The sequence below is a fragment of the Meleagris gallopavo genome, chromosome 1 (assembly GCF_905368555.1).
Source record: "Meleagris gallopavo chromosome 1, MGAL_WU_HG_1.1, whole genome shotgun sequence".
NCBI classification, from domain to species: domain Eukaryota; kingdom Metazoa; phylum Chordata; class Aves; order Galliformes; family Phasianidae; genus Meleagris; species Meleagris gallopavo.
The window spans coordinates 52,363,492-52,379,435 of NC_139404.1; the positions used below are offsets into that span (position 1 = coordinate 52,363,492).

At 42.9% G+C, this 15,944-nt stretch overlaps 1 protein-coding gene across 1 annotated transcript in view; it reads left to right on the forward strand.

Annotated features, from left to right (window-relative positions):
* Window positions 1-15,944, forward strand: part of SYN3 (synapsin III) — a 202,139-nt gene that overhangs the window by 9,408 nt on the left and 176,787 nt on the right. Inside the window, exon 2 of the mRNA XM_019611443.3 lies at window positions 11,497-11,984. Within this exon, the coding sequence (XP_019466988.2) occupies window positions 11,668-11,984 (317 nt within the window). The 5' untranslated portion in view covers window positions 11,497-11,667. The remainder of the gene's footprint in view (window positions 1-11,496; window positions 11,985-15,944) is intronic.

Consider the following 15,944-nt stretch of genomic DNA (forward strand, 5'->3'; position numbering starts at 1 on the left):
AGCAATTATCCTCTTTCAGGAGTGAGTTACTAATGATGGGGAGCTGAAGTAAAAAAAAAGGAAGTATGCTATTAAGCTCATAATAGTGAAGGGGTTTTATGTATTTGGTATCATGCAATGTGCATAATTATTAATGCTCACATAGCCCTCTCTTTGGCTTCACATGGGGATTCTCATGTAAAATGAATCATAGAATCAGTCATAGAATCACTAACATTGGAAAAGACCTCTAAAATCTTCCAGTCCAAATATCATCCCATCCCCACCATGCCCACTAACCATGTCCTTCAGTGCCACATTCACATGGTTTTTGAACACCTGAGGGGACATGGACTCTACCACTTCCCTGGGCAGCCTTTGCCACTGCAGCACCACTCTTTCAGAATAGAAATGATTCCTAATATCCAACCTGAACCTCCTCTGGCACAAGTTGAAGCCATTATCAATTGGTTTAACCAGAGTTCTTCCTGCAGCTCCTAAGGAAAAGTATGTGGTTGTACAGGATCTATCACCAACTTGTGAGGATGGTTTTCATTTTCATGGAGTTTAGTGATGGTACCAGGTTTACATAATCCCAGTGCTCACGGCATCATGTTTGGATACTGCGTTTGTGTTGGACCTAAGAGAGGAAAGGAGACAGAGAAACTTGTGTCTAACCTGGTTTATTTATAAAAGGTTACTCATACACCACTTTCTTACACAATTAACCTCATCTGAGTATACAAAGTTTTTGCATTGATTGGCTCTGAAACTGAGCTCCAGTTACCTTAGCTCTCTGTTGAGCTAAGAACTCTATAATATTCTTCCATGGTAAAAAGTATTAGAGTTTTCAGTTTTCAAGTAGAGTGCATTTAAAACAGCTGCCATACTTGCTTTGTGTATTATAGAACACCTCTGTAATCTGTATTTATATCATTGTGCAACTCAGGTTCTCTCATACCTAAGCCATTTTAACATTTGCATGCTTTATTTTCTTTTTAACAAGGAATGCCGTTACACAGTCAGGCATACAAATACACAAAGCTTATTAGTGATCTGCTGAAAGCCAGAAAGTAAGTCCATAGCAAAAAAAAAAAAAAAAAAAGAAAAGAAACAGAAAATGAAACAGTGCTTTTTTTTTTCTGCAAAAGCTGTAATATTGGTTTTCCTTTCATCCTGCATTCCTGAAACAGAGAAGGATGTTTTGTATGCTTTAACATGCTATACTGTTGCGGGTTGGAAGATAAGGTCTGCACTAAACCTATGGAAAAGGCTGTATATGCCTGTGTAAGCATGAGCAGATTTTGGCTGATTGTCCTAGTCGGGGGAAGCTGGGCTCCAGGAGTGTGAAGCTCTGTGCAAAGCTGCGGGGATGAAGCGTACTTCCCCAGCCTGCTGCAGTCAGCACCCTGCCATTTGTGCCAGCCACCCAATGCTTGATGCTAAGAAGTTGTGCCCCAGGTTTTGTTTGGTTGTTTGTCTTTTTAGCCTGCCCTGTGATGGTGTAGGGGTGACAAAGCAATGCAGCTGTTGCAGGGTGGTCATTTGCAAAAGGCAAGCTTTTGAAACAGCAATCTTTGTGAATCTAGGCTCAGGTACTCCTCCTGGGGAGAGCCGAGAATGAACCATCAGAGCAGAACAGCTCTCCAGCTCTCTCTCAGGGCGTTACGGAATTTGTTTTGGATCTTATAGTATACTTTTGGACACATCTTTTTTTCTGCAAATATATATCCACAGTTAAAACAGCTTTAATCAGTACGGTATAGTCACATGCAACTGCATTACTCATCTCTTATTAAGTACGTAGAATCATAGAATCACTTGAGCTGGAAGGGAACCTTAAAGGCCAGCTAGCCCAACTCCCCTGTGATGAACAGGGACACCCACAGCTAGATCAGAGTGCTCAGAGCCCCTCCAGCCTAACCTTGGATGTCTCCAACATCCAAGCAACAGGACACCCACCGCCTCTGGTTCCAGTGCCTCCTCATCCTATAATCATAAGTAAATAGCTATGTTACTGGACCATCAACCAAGTCAGGACACTAATACAGAAGGTGAATTTGCAGAATGGCCCTCAGATAACTTATGTCAGATAATAGCAGATGTTTTCACTTCAGTGCTCCCTGCCTTTAAAAGCTCTGGTGGTCAGATTCTTAAATAGTGCTGGCCAGTTTTGTTAACCTAAAATCTTTGTAATTCAGCTAACTGATCAGCAGGGGAATCAGAGCTCTTGGCTGGTGGAAGCTCCTCATGCTTGATTTGTTGGTGCAGCAGGTGGACATTCAAACTGAGCCATACAGTATCTCTGCATTTAAAAAATTCCTAAATGAGGAAATCAAGGCAGTGATGTCAAGTGACCTTTCCCCAGCCTGATGGCAGAGGATGCTATTAAAATCATGCTGTGCTTTATTTCCACTTCTGTGCCCAGCCCACTCACCTACTGTCTCAGGACGTTTTGTGGGTGCAGAATCTGTTCCAGTTCCCACACTAATGCATCATATTGCTTTTTGTTTAAACATGGTTCTCAGAGTTCGGAGCCAATTACGAAGGGCTCCTATACTGTTCAGCATGAATTCAAAATCTGGATGGATAATCAAACAGGAACCAGGAGAGAAGACATCTTGATACCAAGGAAGCTGGGTGAAATGATTTAGCATTATGTTTTAAAAACCATTTTCTAATTATTGTAGTAAACCTCTTTCTATTGTAGTAAACCTCTTTCTGAATACAACATGCCTAACTTCATAAATGGCACTCCAAAGCTGACTAGATGCTTTACCACGAACTTGGAGCACCTGTCCCTGACTGTCCCAGACAGGATCCTTGCTGGCACCATGAATATATCTGCCTTGCAACTCCACCCTCCATCAGGACAGAGCAGGATCTCATGGATGTTTGTGAGCTGGAAAGCAGCTGCTGGCTGGGGAGCAGACTGGAGTTATTAATCCAGGTCTGAGTAAGGAGGTTGTCACCCTTGCAGGGGTGTGAAGTTTGTGGGTATGCACTAAAAAGGATGTACTTACACAAACCCACACAGCTTTTCAAGTGTCCCCATGTGATCGGTAGTAATCACATGAAAAAGTGAAGAAAACATCTCCTGGAAGCACTCAGCACGATTTGAGTTGGTTATTACAGAGCCTGAGTCAGATGCAGCCAACTGGTCTCCCACAGTAATCCAGAAGCTCTACCAATCCCTACTTTCTCTGCCTCTTTGGGGGGATAGTCTAGGCAGCCAATTTCCTGCCATTTCTGCATCTCATGGGTGGATTTGGCAAGAAGCTAGCTTACAGTTGTGCCAGAAATCTTCCCCAGAGGGCAGTAAAACACTGCCTTTCTCTCCCATCCTTAAATCAGCTAATTTTTTTTTTTTTTGTATTAAGTGCTGCTGCTTGAGATGGGCAAATATACTTGGAAAGGAAATGAGGATCTTGCCACACAAAGGCAGTTTGTAAGTTTTTTATCTCTAGGACATTACTCGTATCATCAGGTCAAGTGCATCTCAAGTATCAAAAAGGGTTCCCATTCATGTGGGAGGAATATGGAAAACTGTGGTGTGGTGATGTCTGTAATGATCGGGGTAGAAAAAGGGTGAATGCAAATGGCAACAAAGCTTAGAAGGACTATACTTGTAGTAGTGATGATTTAGAAAACTTCAGATGTTTGAAGAGAAGAGACTTTGACCTTCCAAGGCATAAAATATTCTGGGGGAAAAAAACATGTATTTTTTAGAACAGAATAAAAAATAATGGATTTTCTTGGCATTCTAAAATAAGTTAGAAGTATTGATGCCAGAATTGTAGAGTTGAGTTTGAAGATAAGTTACTTGAAAATATGCTATTAATTTTAAAATTGCTTCAGATATTAAAAATCATGCTTTTTTATTTATTAAAAATATGCTTTGCATATTATTATCTTGCAGTGAACTGTTTCTTCCCTTTCACATCCTGAAGCTTTTTTTTTCCAAGATACCAAGTTAGCTCTATAGTAGCTAAATACTTTGTTTACCTGCATTTTGAATAAACAATAGAATGAGGCAGAACTGAAACGCTCTGGAAAGAAAATGATGTAGGAATGAGGAAGCGTGGGTGATCATTACCAAGACTGGAGCCCCATTAGCTCTGGGAAGATTGCTTCAGTTTCCTCTGAGAATCTGTGAGCTGTCAGTCCCTTAGGCACCTTCTATCTAGACTAACTCTAATGCATATTGGCAGGCCCTACATATTAAATACATCCAGCTTCTTGATTTTATTCAGATCAGCACTCTTCAAAGCAGCGCGTCTCTCAGCTGAAGGAAATCCCTGCTCTACTAATGGCACGTCTGATGCCGCTTTCACTCTTCTCACCATGAAATCAGGACTTGTATGGCTACTGCGGGAGACTTGGACACACGCAACATGAGCTGTGGTCACATCATGACTGGAAAGGAAAAAGATGGGCAACACAGCCATGCTCGCTTCCTCCTCACAGTTCTGTCCACTTAATATACAGACCTATAAATTCTTCAGTTTGTACTGCTGCCTCCTGTTTTTCTTTAATACAATCATGAGAAGCCCCTTTGGCACGCATGCAAGCACTAGGTTGATGGAGTGTCACTGTTGCTCAGGTTGGGAATGGCCGTAATACCCCAGGGAAATGAGAAATTGAGGCAATATGCCAGTTCAACTGGCTTTCAGACGTAGATGGCTTGGTCACATTCAAGAATTAGCAACAGATTTCTTCACCCCATCCTGCCTATACCCCCCAGCTGGATCTGGCTTTGCTGATAAGCAAGTCTTGATATTGAATGGAATCAGGGTGCAACAGCCTTCTGAAGCACATTGACAAGGGGATATTACCACTGCAACAAGACCAGGGGCTGTTAGCTGCCAACCGGATTTCCATGCTAAGAATGAAATGAGGAAGTAATGTATTGTTTCCAATAAGTTGCAAATCAGCATTTTAGTTCTTGTAAGCATTAAAACCATAGTGTATTATCTTAATATTCAGGTTTATTTTTCACTAGAAAATTTTCTACTTTGTTATTCATGGCTTTAACCATCTTCCTTAGCAATCTACTTAAATGTCTGACAATCTTACAATGACATTTTGCTATTTTAAAATCCTTTTAGCGTTTCTTTTCTCGCCTAACATTACGACATAACAGGGAAAAGAGGAGAAAAGGCGAATTCTTTTCTGAGCTGGGTGTAGACCTTGGGAAATGGTTTCATTTGTACTCTGATGTCTACATAGTATACGTATTATCTTCAGGCCCAGACAAAGCACATCCTCTATGGTGAAACTGCTATACAGAAAGCACTGACAGCTGCAGAGTGAAAAAATAAGTAAGATTTGTGAAGCCTAGACTTTTCCAGTTCAACAGCCATCCAAGAAGGTGGCAAGGTCTGCAAGAATGCAGCAACAGGACAGCAGAGTAGATGTGTATTTGTATACACTGGTGGTTTAATGAAGCGTGTTGGACAGTTTAAAGTGATCCATTTCTGACAAAGAAATTGCCTGGCATCTCTGAGGATCTCTCTGAGCAGATAAACAGGATGGATAAGACACTGCTTTCCTGTGAAAGTCCTTAGAGGAATCATTTCCAAAGGAAATCACTGCTACTGTTGCGAGATGATAAAGAGTTTGTGAAGTAAGTGAAACTCTGATGAGCAACAGCCTAACACACACAACAGGGTTCTAACACCCTGAGTAGCATCCTTGTCCTGACGACATGCCATGTCCAGTCCCTTGCTCTGCCACCTCTGCCAGCTGCAGCTTCTCACAGCCTCCCCAGAGAGGCTGCACAGCTCTGATGGTGTCATTCACAGCATATACACCATGTTGAGAAGGGCCCCTGGCACCAGGATGTACAAAGCCTACTGGCCTTGGGTGAAACCTGTGCTGTAATGTTGCATGCTTTGGAAAATTTCTACCAATGTCTACATTAGACTTGTACATCATTGATGGTATTTGGGAAAGCTCTAATTTTTTTGTATGCATCATGCATTTTGGTGGGGTATTCTTTCCTTTCTCTTTCCCTTCCCTTTTTCTTTTTTTTCCCCTTTATTCTTTGTTTTCCTTTTTCCTTTTCTTTTCTGTTTTTCTCTTTTTTCTTTTATTTTCCTTTTTTCTTTTTCCCTTTTTTTTCCCTTTTTCTTTTCTCTTTCCCCCCCTTTTTCCCTTTCCTTTTTCTTTTCTTTTACCTTTTTCTTTTTTTCCTTTTTTTTTTTTTCCCTTTTTCTTTTTTGGTTTCTTCTCTTTTCTTCTCTTTTTTCCCTTTTTTCTCTTTTCTTTTTCACTTTTCTCTTTTTCCTTTTCCTTTTTTCTTTTCTTTTTCCTTTTAATCTTTTAATCTTTTTATCTTTTTATCTTTTTTTTTTCCATTTTCATGCTTTTCTTTTTTCCCTCTAACACATGTTGTTTTAATTTACTGATTTACAGAATTTTGACTTTTATAGACAAATCTCAAGAAAAGTTTGAACACATGAACCTCTTGAGTCCTATAACTGTGTCAGGTGACATAAAAACTTAGCGAACTTTTTAATTAATTTCAGAACTACCTGTTTTATTCTGCCTTCAATTCCTACACTGCAACAAGTTTGGGAATGTTGATGCCGTTCAAGAGAATTTGACAAGAATAACTAATCTCTTGCTTTTTTTTTTTTTTTAAATTATGTGCAGAAAGCTATGCAGCTGGACTTAGAGCTCCTTGGTATGGCTGTACCTCCACAGAAGTCTCCTCCCATGCTGTGCAATGCACACAAAGGCAGAAAGAAATGCCTGGGAATATCTCACACTGAGCATGTATGCTACAGGCTATCTGCAAAGCAGATGTAAGGGGAGTAAGTCAGTGGCCATTTCTAGATGAGGAGCATTCCCTCATCTCTACATCCCCCTTGAGGACATACTATGGAAAGGGGGAGTGTGATCTCCACTACTGATATCTATGTTGGGTGTTCCATCTTGCTGCCCCCAGTAGTGCTCAGCTGAGGCTGTGAGGAGCAGAAGCAGTTACCAGCAGATATGGTTGTCTTAGTTCATTACCTGATGGCATAAATAACAAACTCAGGGGAAATCTAAGCACACTTCACAGTGTGCAATTGAGTTTGGTTCCCTCTGGAAGCAACTGCACATTAGAAAGTAATCCAGGGGGATGGCAAGAGGCTTAAGTGAACGTTTTGCTCTTGTTTTCAAACATGTCAACAATTTTTTGAGATAACTTACGTCTCTCTGGAGTATGTCCTTGAGAGAAAGCAGCTAGGTGCCTTGGGCTATCAGCATACTAAGGGAACAGATTGCTTTCCCTTCCTTGCCCTTCCAAAAACATCAGCCAGGAAGTTTAACTGCGTGTTAGTAAGGAGCTGATGGTGCCAGCTTCTTTGCTGTTGTTTCCAAGATCAGCTCTAATTGACCTTGCTCTTGCTTCATTTAGTTGCTCACATCATTTTCTTTTGATTCTCTGACTGTGCCTGCATTGTTAGGATTTCCACATGCTCCTGTGTTTTGTTTTGGTTAAAATGATTCTTGTCCACTTTCTCCCCTTCTGCTTATGCCTTCTCGTCCTCCCCCTCTCCTGCTTTCTTTCTTTTTTTCAGGACTTGCTCATTTTCCTACACCTTATTTATTATTTCCCAATCCCCAAGTGCAACCCACAGCCCCAACCTGCAGCTCCATGGCCCAAATGCCCACTGTTTTCCCAGCAGCAGGTTATTCCTGCATGGTGGGAGGCAGCTCAGAAACCTTGGCAGGGGCTGCTGCCTTGCCTGGAAGCAGCCCATGGGCTGTATTTCAGCTGTGGACTGTTTGTCGGGACTTTCTATGGGCAGATTTTGTCCCTGGCATGGCAGTAAGTTGCTGACTTAAGTAAGCCATAGGAACACTGGAGTACACAGAAGCAAGATACAACTTGATGGTGTAGAGCCAGCAGCTCTCCTACCTGTGGCTACGGAGTGACAAAATACAACCTAGCAGCTCTGTCTTGTTTCTAAGAGACGTGTTGGCTCCTGGCTTTGTTGAAGTTACAGCCCAGCTTGTCTATTAGGGTAGGAACTGTATGTACACTGGGTGGATGCCGAGCTGCATGCTGTGAGAGCTATGCAGAGCCAGATTTGGTATGACATGCTGAGCCCTTAGGATTTCCACAGGAGTTTCAAGCAGCGGGTGAATGAAGTCCTAACCTATTCAGACTGTGCCTGTAGGAAAAGTTCTGTTGCTGAAAGTTAATAACTAGCAAATGTGCACGATGCAGAAGCAGATCATGAGATTTTCCAGTAAGCAAAAGGATCTGCTGGCTGATTGCACTGCTCCCATTGCAATGATCTCCTCAGTGACTGTGCTAGTGGCAATCAATACATTGATACAGTGAAGCCAGCACTAACTTCATTAAAAAAAAGAAGAGGGACATTTTTACTACATTACTCATCTCCTTAGGAAAAGTTGTGTGATAAGGACAGTCTGTGCCATCTCTTCAGCAAATCTGTCAAAGTTCCTATTAAAGTCAAAGTTTGCTATCCCCATTCTAGAGCAAATCCAGGTGCCGCTCTGCTGCAGCAGCAGCATCTTCCAGAATGTATCTGCCTCATGTTTTGCTGGAGGGAGATTTCCCCATGACATCAGTGTCTTGGGTTTCCTCTCCTTCCCTCCCAAGCCAAGGGCATACAGCCCAGTCTTTGCAGCAAGCAGAGACAGTGCCAGCCCAACACAGCATCCCAATCTCTCTGGACAAGACAGTTTTATCATCCTGCAGTGTCTCCTGGGCAACATCTTCCACTACCAACTCCTGGTGGAAAAATGATGAGGCACTCTAAATATTGCTATTTGAAACAGTCCAAGTGGTCATGAGATACTCTGGCCCCTCCCAGCCCTATGATGCCCTATACCACACACTTTCATACCCTTATCGTACCAGAGGTGTTTTCCCATTGCTTCACTTGCTGATGCTGCTTGCAAGCAGCCCATTTTCTTTAGGAGACTGAAAACTTGCAGAGGAAGAAACAGCCAGGCAAGAACCTGGCAGTGGGAAGAAACAGTTCAAGAGCATGCAAGTCCTACTGGACCCCATCTCATGGAGACGAGCTAGTGAAATCAGCCTTGTACAGCGTGTATGGCTGGGGCCAGATTCCCTCTTGTGCCTGAGAGCTGTCACAGCAGGATCCAGCAGCTGGGCAGTCTGGTGCTAAACTTCTTGTCCTGAAGCTGGTATTGAAATCACATTTGTGTCCTACCTCTTGCCAGCTTATGCCAAGGTTCTCACCAGACAATCATTTGGAGCCATTCTGATGGCGTACTGATATCTTGGATGCTTCTCTTAGCCAGGACTGGAGCAACACTTAAGTGGGCTGCTATTAAAGTGAAGGGATTGTTCTTACATGTTTTACATGAGCTAGAATACATGAGTTCCTGAAGAGAGAACAGCAGAGCACGTTTTTACCCAGCCTGTAGTATGTAAATGACCCAAAGTCTTTGTAGGATCTACCACTGTTGTCATCCTGGACAGGTAACTGTGTATGGCTCTGTGCTAACACTCATTTACAAGAGCATGCCAAATGTGTATGGAAATATGTATGAGGTAAGTATCTGGATCATAATTCATGGATACATTACCTTCTTTTTGGAACAATTGCTGCATAAGCAGAGAGGGCTACTGAGGCGCTTGCTGGTAGTGCCTGCTGATTTTATGCAGTTGACGGGCACACCAGGATTGAGTGGGAAGTCAGCACAATACTTTGAGATACGTTATCAGCTGTAAATGTGGCAGGAAGTCATTAAAGATTTCCTCAGCCGTCCCCTGGGAAAAGACTACCCCCAGGCTCCAGCAAGCACAGAGGAGTTGTACTGCCAGGGCTGAGAACCTAAAAGAAAAATCACTCTAATAAGGTGATGTGTCAGCAGCTTCAGCAGAGAGCCCTCTGCTCCAGATGATTCCTATGCCCATGAATTCAGGAGGGTGATGGATGGCTATAGATTCAGAGGATAGTGCTAAGGAGCTATCTGTAGCTCTCTTATTCCAGGCAGGCTCCTCTAAGTGAGCTTCACTAAGGTTCTGGGGAGCTTAGAGAACTATGGATGTAGAGGTCTGAAGCCTATGTCTTTCAACCTTTGTAAATCCACGTAGTTGAAATTAAATGACATTTTAAAACTGGTTTGGTTCTTCATGAATTTTCAGACATAGCTCCAGGAGGAAGAATCACAAATGTTGAGCTCTTTTGGAGCAACTGGGAGGAAACAATTTCCGCCATCTGGAGGTAGTTGGAGACTGGGACAAGAGTGCAAGAAGTGAGGAAGGCCACTGCGGGGAGGTCAAGGCAAGGAGTCCTTGCCTTTGTAGAGGCTCATTCAAAAGGATGTGTTTTAATAGCAATACCAGAGATTCACTTGACTCATCTCACTTGATGTATGGGGTACATTTCACTTCTGTTGTCGCAAATATGACTGTCTTGAAAAACATTCATATTTTACCAGAAACATCCTTCTATACTTTGTTTTTTTTTTTTTCCAAACCTCACCAACCAGCCTCTGGTCAACAAGACTCAAATGCTGTGTCAGCAGAGAAAAGGTCTTGAGGAATTACTCTGGAAATCTCATTTCTGGACTGTGCCCACAGGTGCAATTTAAAAAAAAAAAAAAATTATCTGTACTAATTCTGTGAAATTATTTAATTGCTGAACAACTTAATGTTCTTGGTAAAAACAATGTCATCATACTATGGTCAAGGGAAAAGAGCCAGATAGTTACATTCCACAGTGTTCATTTTCTCTCTGGGAAAGATGAGTAGAGGAACAGACCCTTCCTCTTGTAAAACAAAACAAACAAGCAAACAAAAAAACTTTCCAGGTTTGAGTTCCTGCAAAGATCCCACTAGTAAAACTTGAAAGGCAGGTTGTTTGCTGTATCTGCCTAGCAGGCACCAGTATGCAACTGGTTCTAAGTCTAATAATTTTAAATGCAGGGAGCAGCAGGGACAGAAAAGCGTATTTTGAAGATTCCACTGAACTTGATCAAGATGTGTAGGAGGATTTTTCCACTGCTTGTTTTCTTCATGCTATTTCAATTTAAGATGTTTGCTTCTTAATTGTGGAGCCTCACTAACAAGCCTGCCAAAGATGATACAATTCTCTATCCTGCTGGACCATCTTCTGGTTATTTTGTAATAAACAAAGTATGCTTATTAGATGTATTAGGACAATATCAGAAATAAACTGTCTCTCTTTTAACAAGCATCATTTATAGTCATCATTCATGAGGGAAAAACTTGTAAGTATGCTGGGAGCTTTATTTCCATTTCTTCTGGATTGTTAGTGCCTAAGCTGGTGTAAATTGGTCAAGCCTGACTGAAAATTGTTTTGTGATGGGCAAGAGGCCCTGAAATCTATTTTGCCACATCTGCTTGTTTGTACTAATGTAGCATGCCACAGAGAAACAAGCACTCCTTTATCCTTGCACTGTTGATTAATGTGCTCATTTAAAAGGCCAGAATAGTCTTCGTTATGCAAAATTCACAGTATGTATCCCACATGTATGTGTTTGACTCTCTTTCCACAGGAAAAGAAAGGAAACGTAACTGAAAAACAAAGGCATATTTCTCCAACAGCATTTCAAGAAAGAAAATCTACAGGGACAACAACAAAGTTCCCTACACACACCTGCATCTGCAGGACTGGTGACCCCGTCAGAGTCTTGTTCTTGCTGAGGTTTCCACACAACACTACAACAATGAATTTCCTCCGGAGACGTCTGTCAGACAGTAGTTTTGTGGCAAATCTGCCCAATGGCTACATGATGGACTTGCAGCGTCCCGACAACTCCACAAGCTCCCCAGTTTCTCCTGCTATGGAGAGAAAGCACCCGCAGCCACCGCAGCCCTCGCAGTCTTCCTCTACTGGTACCAGCATTTTCAGCTCCATCTCCAGTGCCATGAAGCAAACCACACAAGCAGCTGCAGGACTGATTGATCACTCGACAAGTTCTACACCACCTGTGGCTCAGAAACCCAAGATCCTCCTGGTTATTGATGATGCACACACAGAGTGGTAAGTCATCATAGCTGTCCCTCTGCCTTCAGCTCCACCATGTTTGGGGGATGAGATGGATCTAGGAGGCACAGGGCATCTACTAGGAATACGTAGAACCTTTCACATCTAGATCATCATCTAGGTTGGATGACCTAGGTTGGATGACCTCCATGACCAGCAGACTAGGCTTTCCTCGAATCTTGTTTAAAAAATGCCATTAATTGGCAAACTCCTCGACAGCCTCAATATATGGGCACACACAGAGCATTTTTGGCTCAGTTGGCTTAGCTGAGCTGGCACATCAAGCATTGATCCTAATAGATTGTAGCTGAAGGTGTTTTAATGACATGGTAAGGAAGTCTGGTTTACTACCTGTGCCAGCTCTAGAATTGAAAAGGGACTCCTCTCTCTTGCTCTTTCTCTCTCTTTCTCAAGTTCTTCCATGGGTGCAAATTTATTCATAAATTAACAAAAAATTATCCAACTACTACCAATAGTAATGACTAGAGCTCATTGGTTGGTCAAGAGTACTTCACCTGTTTAACACAGTGATTATGGGCAAGAGATTCTTGGGTTCACGTAAGCATTAAGTTTGTCTTGCTCCTGCAGATCTTTGTTTACAAACAGAAGTTTGGAAGTATGTTTTTTTATGATATTTGGTAACAGAGAACTCTTTTCAAAGGGAAGGAGAGCTGAAGTCTTCTGAAATGTTAGAGGAATGTCTCACTGGTTGCAGTGTGCTCCCTTTCAATGTCAGCTGTTTTCAAAAGCTGGTGGAGAGATGTTTTAGGGAAAACCCAGACCATGTGTTAAGGAGATAGATGCTCATTGTTTTGTCAGCCAGCTTGTCTCAATATAAGCTAACACAGGCAAGGAGACCAAGCTGAAAACCTGGTAGTGAAAGAAGTTGGGTTATCAGGTCTTAGCCAGGAGATATTATTTTATTGTTCTTTTCACCCCACTCTGCTCTCCAGGAAAGCAGTCACCTTTGGTCTTCTTTACTTTCCCAGGAGCAAGAGAACAAGGTGGGACCTGCCTCCCAGGAGGTATCTGGACAAAGTGAAAGTCCTACACTCTGCTTTGCCCCTTCCCTTAGATAAAAGGGGCAGAGACTGAGCACAGCTAGGTCAGAATGCTTCAGCCAGTTTGCATTAGAACAGGGAAAACAGTGGGGTTTTTCTGTAAGGAAAAGCAACTTTTTGAGTGAGTGGGAAAATCCCTGACAAGATGGTAATTATATCAAAAGTTTCATCACATACTGTCTTTTATCGTGCAGCAGCACATTAATTCAGGATAGTGCAATCTGCAACATCATTCTTGTTCAACCCCGATCACTCTTTCCTGTGTGCCCCTGTAAGTTTTCCAGCAGGTTCACTGACCTCCGTCTCTGCTCAGACTTTTGCAGTTCCTTTAAGATGCTGCCAGGTGGCAGTCCCCTAACATAGCATCCTCCAGCTGGGGATGGGAGTGACTGTAATGCACTGCTCAAGCAGCTGGAGTGTAGCCGGCACTGCTTAGTCCAAACAGTGTAATCAGAGAGGAAAGCCCTAGCTCAAAGGCCAATCCAGTTTTTCCTTGAGATTAATGGTGCTGAAGGTAGTCTGGGCAGGAAAGATGATGGGGAGGGGCTGAACTCCGTGTTTTCATGGCAGTGTTTTCATGGTTTAACACACATTGCATTCAGTTCCCTAATTTTATATCTCCCAGCTGCTGGACTGTCATGCAGACTTTGTGCTCTGCAAACTGAGCTTGTCCAAGGAGCAGCAGCTGGGAGTTATAAAGAGGAGGTATGGCTACCCGTGCTGTCTTCACTCCTCCACTTGTATGTAAGCACTCCCTGCATCCTCCTGTCTTGGCTATCCCTCAGCTGTCTGTAACTCAGCGGTTTCTACACATGATTTCTACACCTTTTCAATGACATAAACAGCAGGATTGGACCCTCAGCAAGTTTTGCTATTGACACTAAGTTGAGTAGTGCAGCTGACACAACAGAAGGGAGCAATGCCACTCAGAGGGACCTGGAAAAGCTCAAAAAGCAACCATATGAGAATTTAATGAAGTTTAATGAGGCCAGACATCTTAGATATGAGTATAGACTGGGAGAAGAACACCTTGAGAGCAGCCCTGTGGAGAAGGACTTGGAGTTCTGAGGGACAGAAATCAGCATGTGAGCTCTTGCAGCCTGGAAGGCCAACAGCGTCCTGGGCTGCATCAAAAGAGGGGTGGCCAGCAGGGTGAAGGAGGCAATTGACCTCATCTGCTCTGTTCTTGTGAGGCTCCATCTGGAGTACTGCATCCAGGCTTGAGGCCCTCAGTACAGAGCTGCTCGAGCAGGTAAAGAGGAAGGCCACAAAGATGATCAGAGGGCTGGAGCACCTTTCCTGAAGACGCTCTGAGGGAGTTTATCTTGTTTATCTCGGAGAAGGGAAGGCTCTGGGAAGACTTTGTTGCGGCCTTCCAATATTTGAAAGGAGCTTACAAGCAGGAGGGAGACTGGCTTCACACAATCTGATAGTGACAGGACAAGGGGGAATGGCTTTAAGCTAAAAGAGGGTACATTTAAGTCAGATGTTAGGAAGAAATATATTACTCAGAGAGTGCTGAGGTGCTGGAACAGATTGCCCAAAATGACTGTAGGTGCCTGTCCCTGGAGGTGTTCGAGGCCACGTTGGATGGGAACCTGGGCAGGCTGATCTAGTTGCTAGCAGCCCTGCCCATGGCAAGGAGTTGGAACTAGATGATCTTTAAAGTCCCCTCCAACCTAAGCCATTCTGTGAGGTTTTTGTGGTGGAGAACCCCATTCAGTCTTCCCAGCCCTCTGCCTCTATCCACAGACTTAGAGATTTCAAATAGTGCTGCTTGAAAAGGCTCCCTGCTTTCACTCTGTCTCTCATGTTGTGAGGACACTGACCGAAATAGGCTTGTGTATTCATCACAGTCTTGTGGCATGTGCATGGCATGAAAACTATGAAAATACTACCAACCCTTGTGTACCATGGCTCTCTGTAATATGGGCAATAACACATGCTTAGCCTATAGACTGTCCTAGCCTAAAGGTAATATGGTCCTTTCTGAAACAGAGTGCCAGTGCAACCACCCCAGCAGACCACAGGGGTGCTGCTAGCAGCTGATTCTCACCTCTCCAGGAAATTCAGGGAGCCCTTGACAGCAGTGAAGCGCAGTGGTTCTGTGGATGTTTATGCTTGGTAAAGTATGTCCGAGTAATGTCAGTCATCTTGTTCTCAACCATTGTGTCAGGTGAGCTCAATCTGACCAGCCCAAGGCCAATGGCAACAGCAGTGGCGTACCTTGTGAGGGCACGTCGAAAGAAGTTGGTTATCTGGAGATTCTGGTTTGTCCACTCTGCATCAATTACAGAAACACTCCAAGAATTTCAAGTGTGAACAACAAAAACAACAAAAAACAACCTATTGTCATTCTAGTTCTGGTGACTTGGGTTTTGGAAGGAACATCATGTTTGCAATGCATTTCATTTCTGCCTGCTCTAGTTCTTGCTACTTTGTCTTCAAGAGAGGGCCCTTTCCTTTTCTATTTTGAACTAGTTAACAAATCTAGAAAAGATCCTCCCCCAGAAAAAAAAAAAAAAAAAAACTACTGATGTGCTACCGTTATCTTAAGGGCAGGAGTCTTCCTCCCTTGCAGCAAGTCACACAGTTGACAACAAGGACTAGTTTGCTCAGAGACAGGAAGAGTGAGAGACAATGGAATCTGCCATTTGATTTATCTTTTCTAAATGAAAACACTTTCTTATAATTGGAGACTGTAGCAATATTGCCAAGCCAGACATTAATTTATCATCACTGTTTGTATTACAGCAGAGGGAAAGAGCTGCAATTAATGGATTGAGACGAGGTGTTGCACAAGTGCATGACGAAATGATCTAACAACCTAAATAGGCGTGTGCATGCTGAAGGCACTTTAAAATGACAAATGGCAATCCTTTCTATTTTTAAGGAG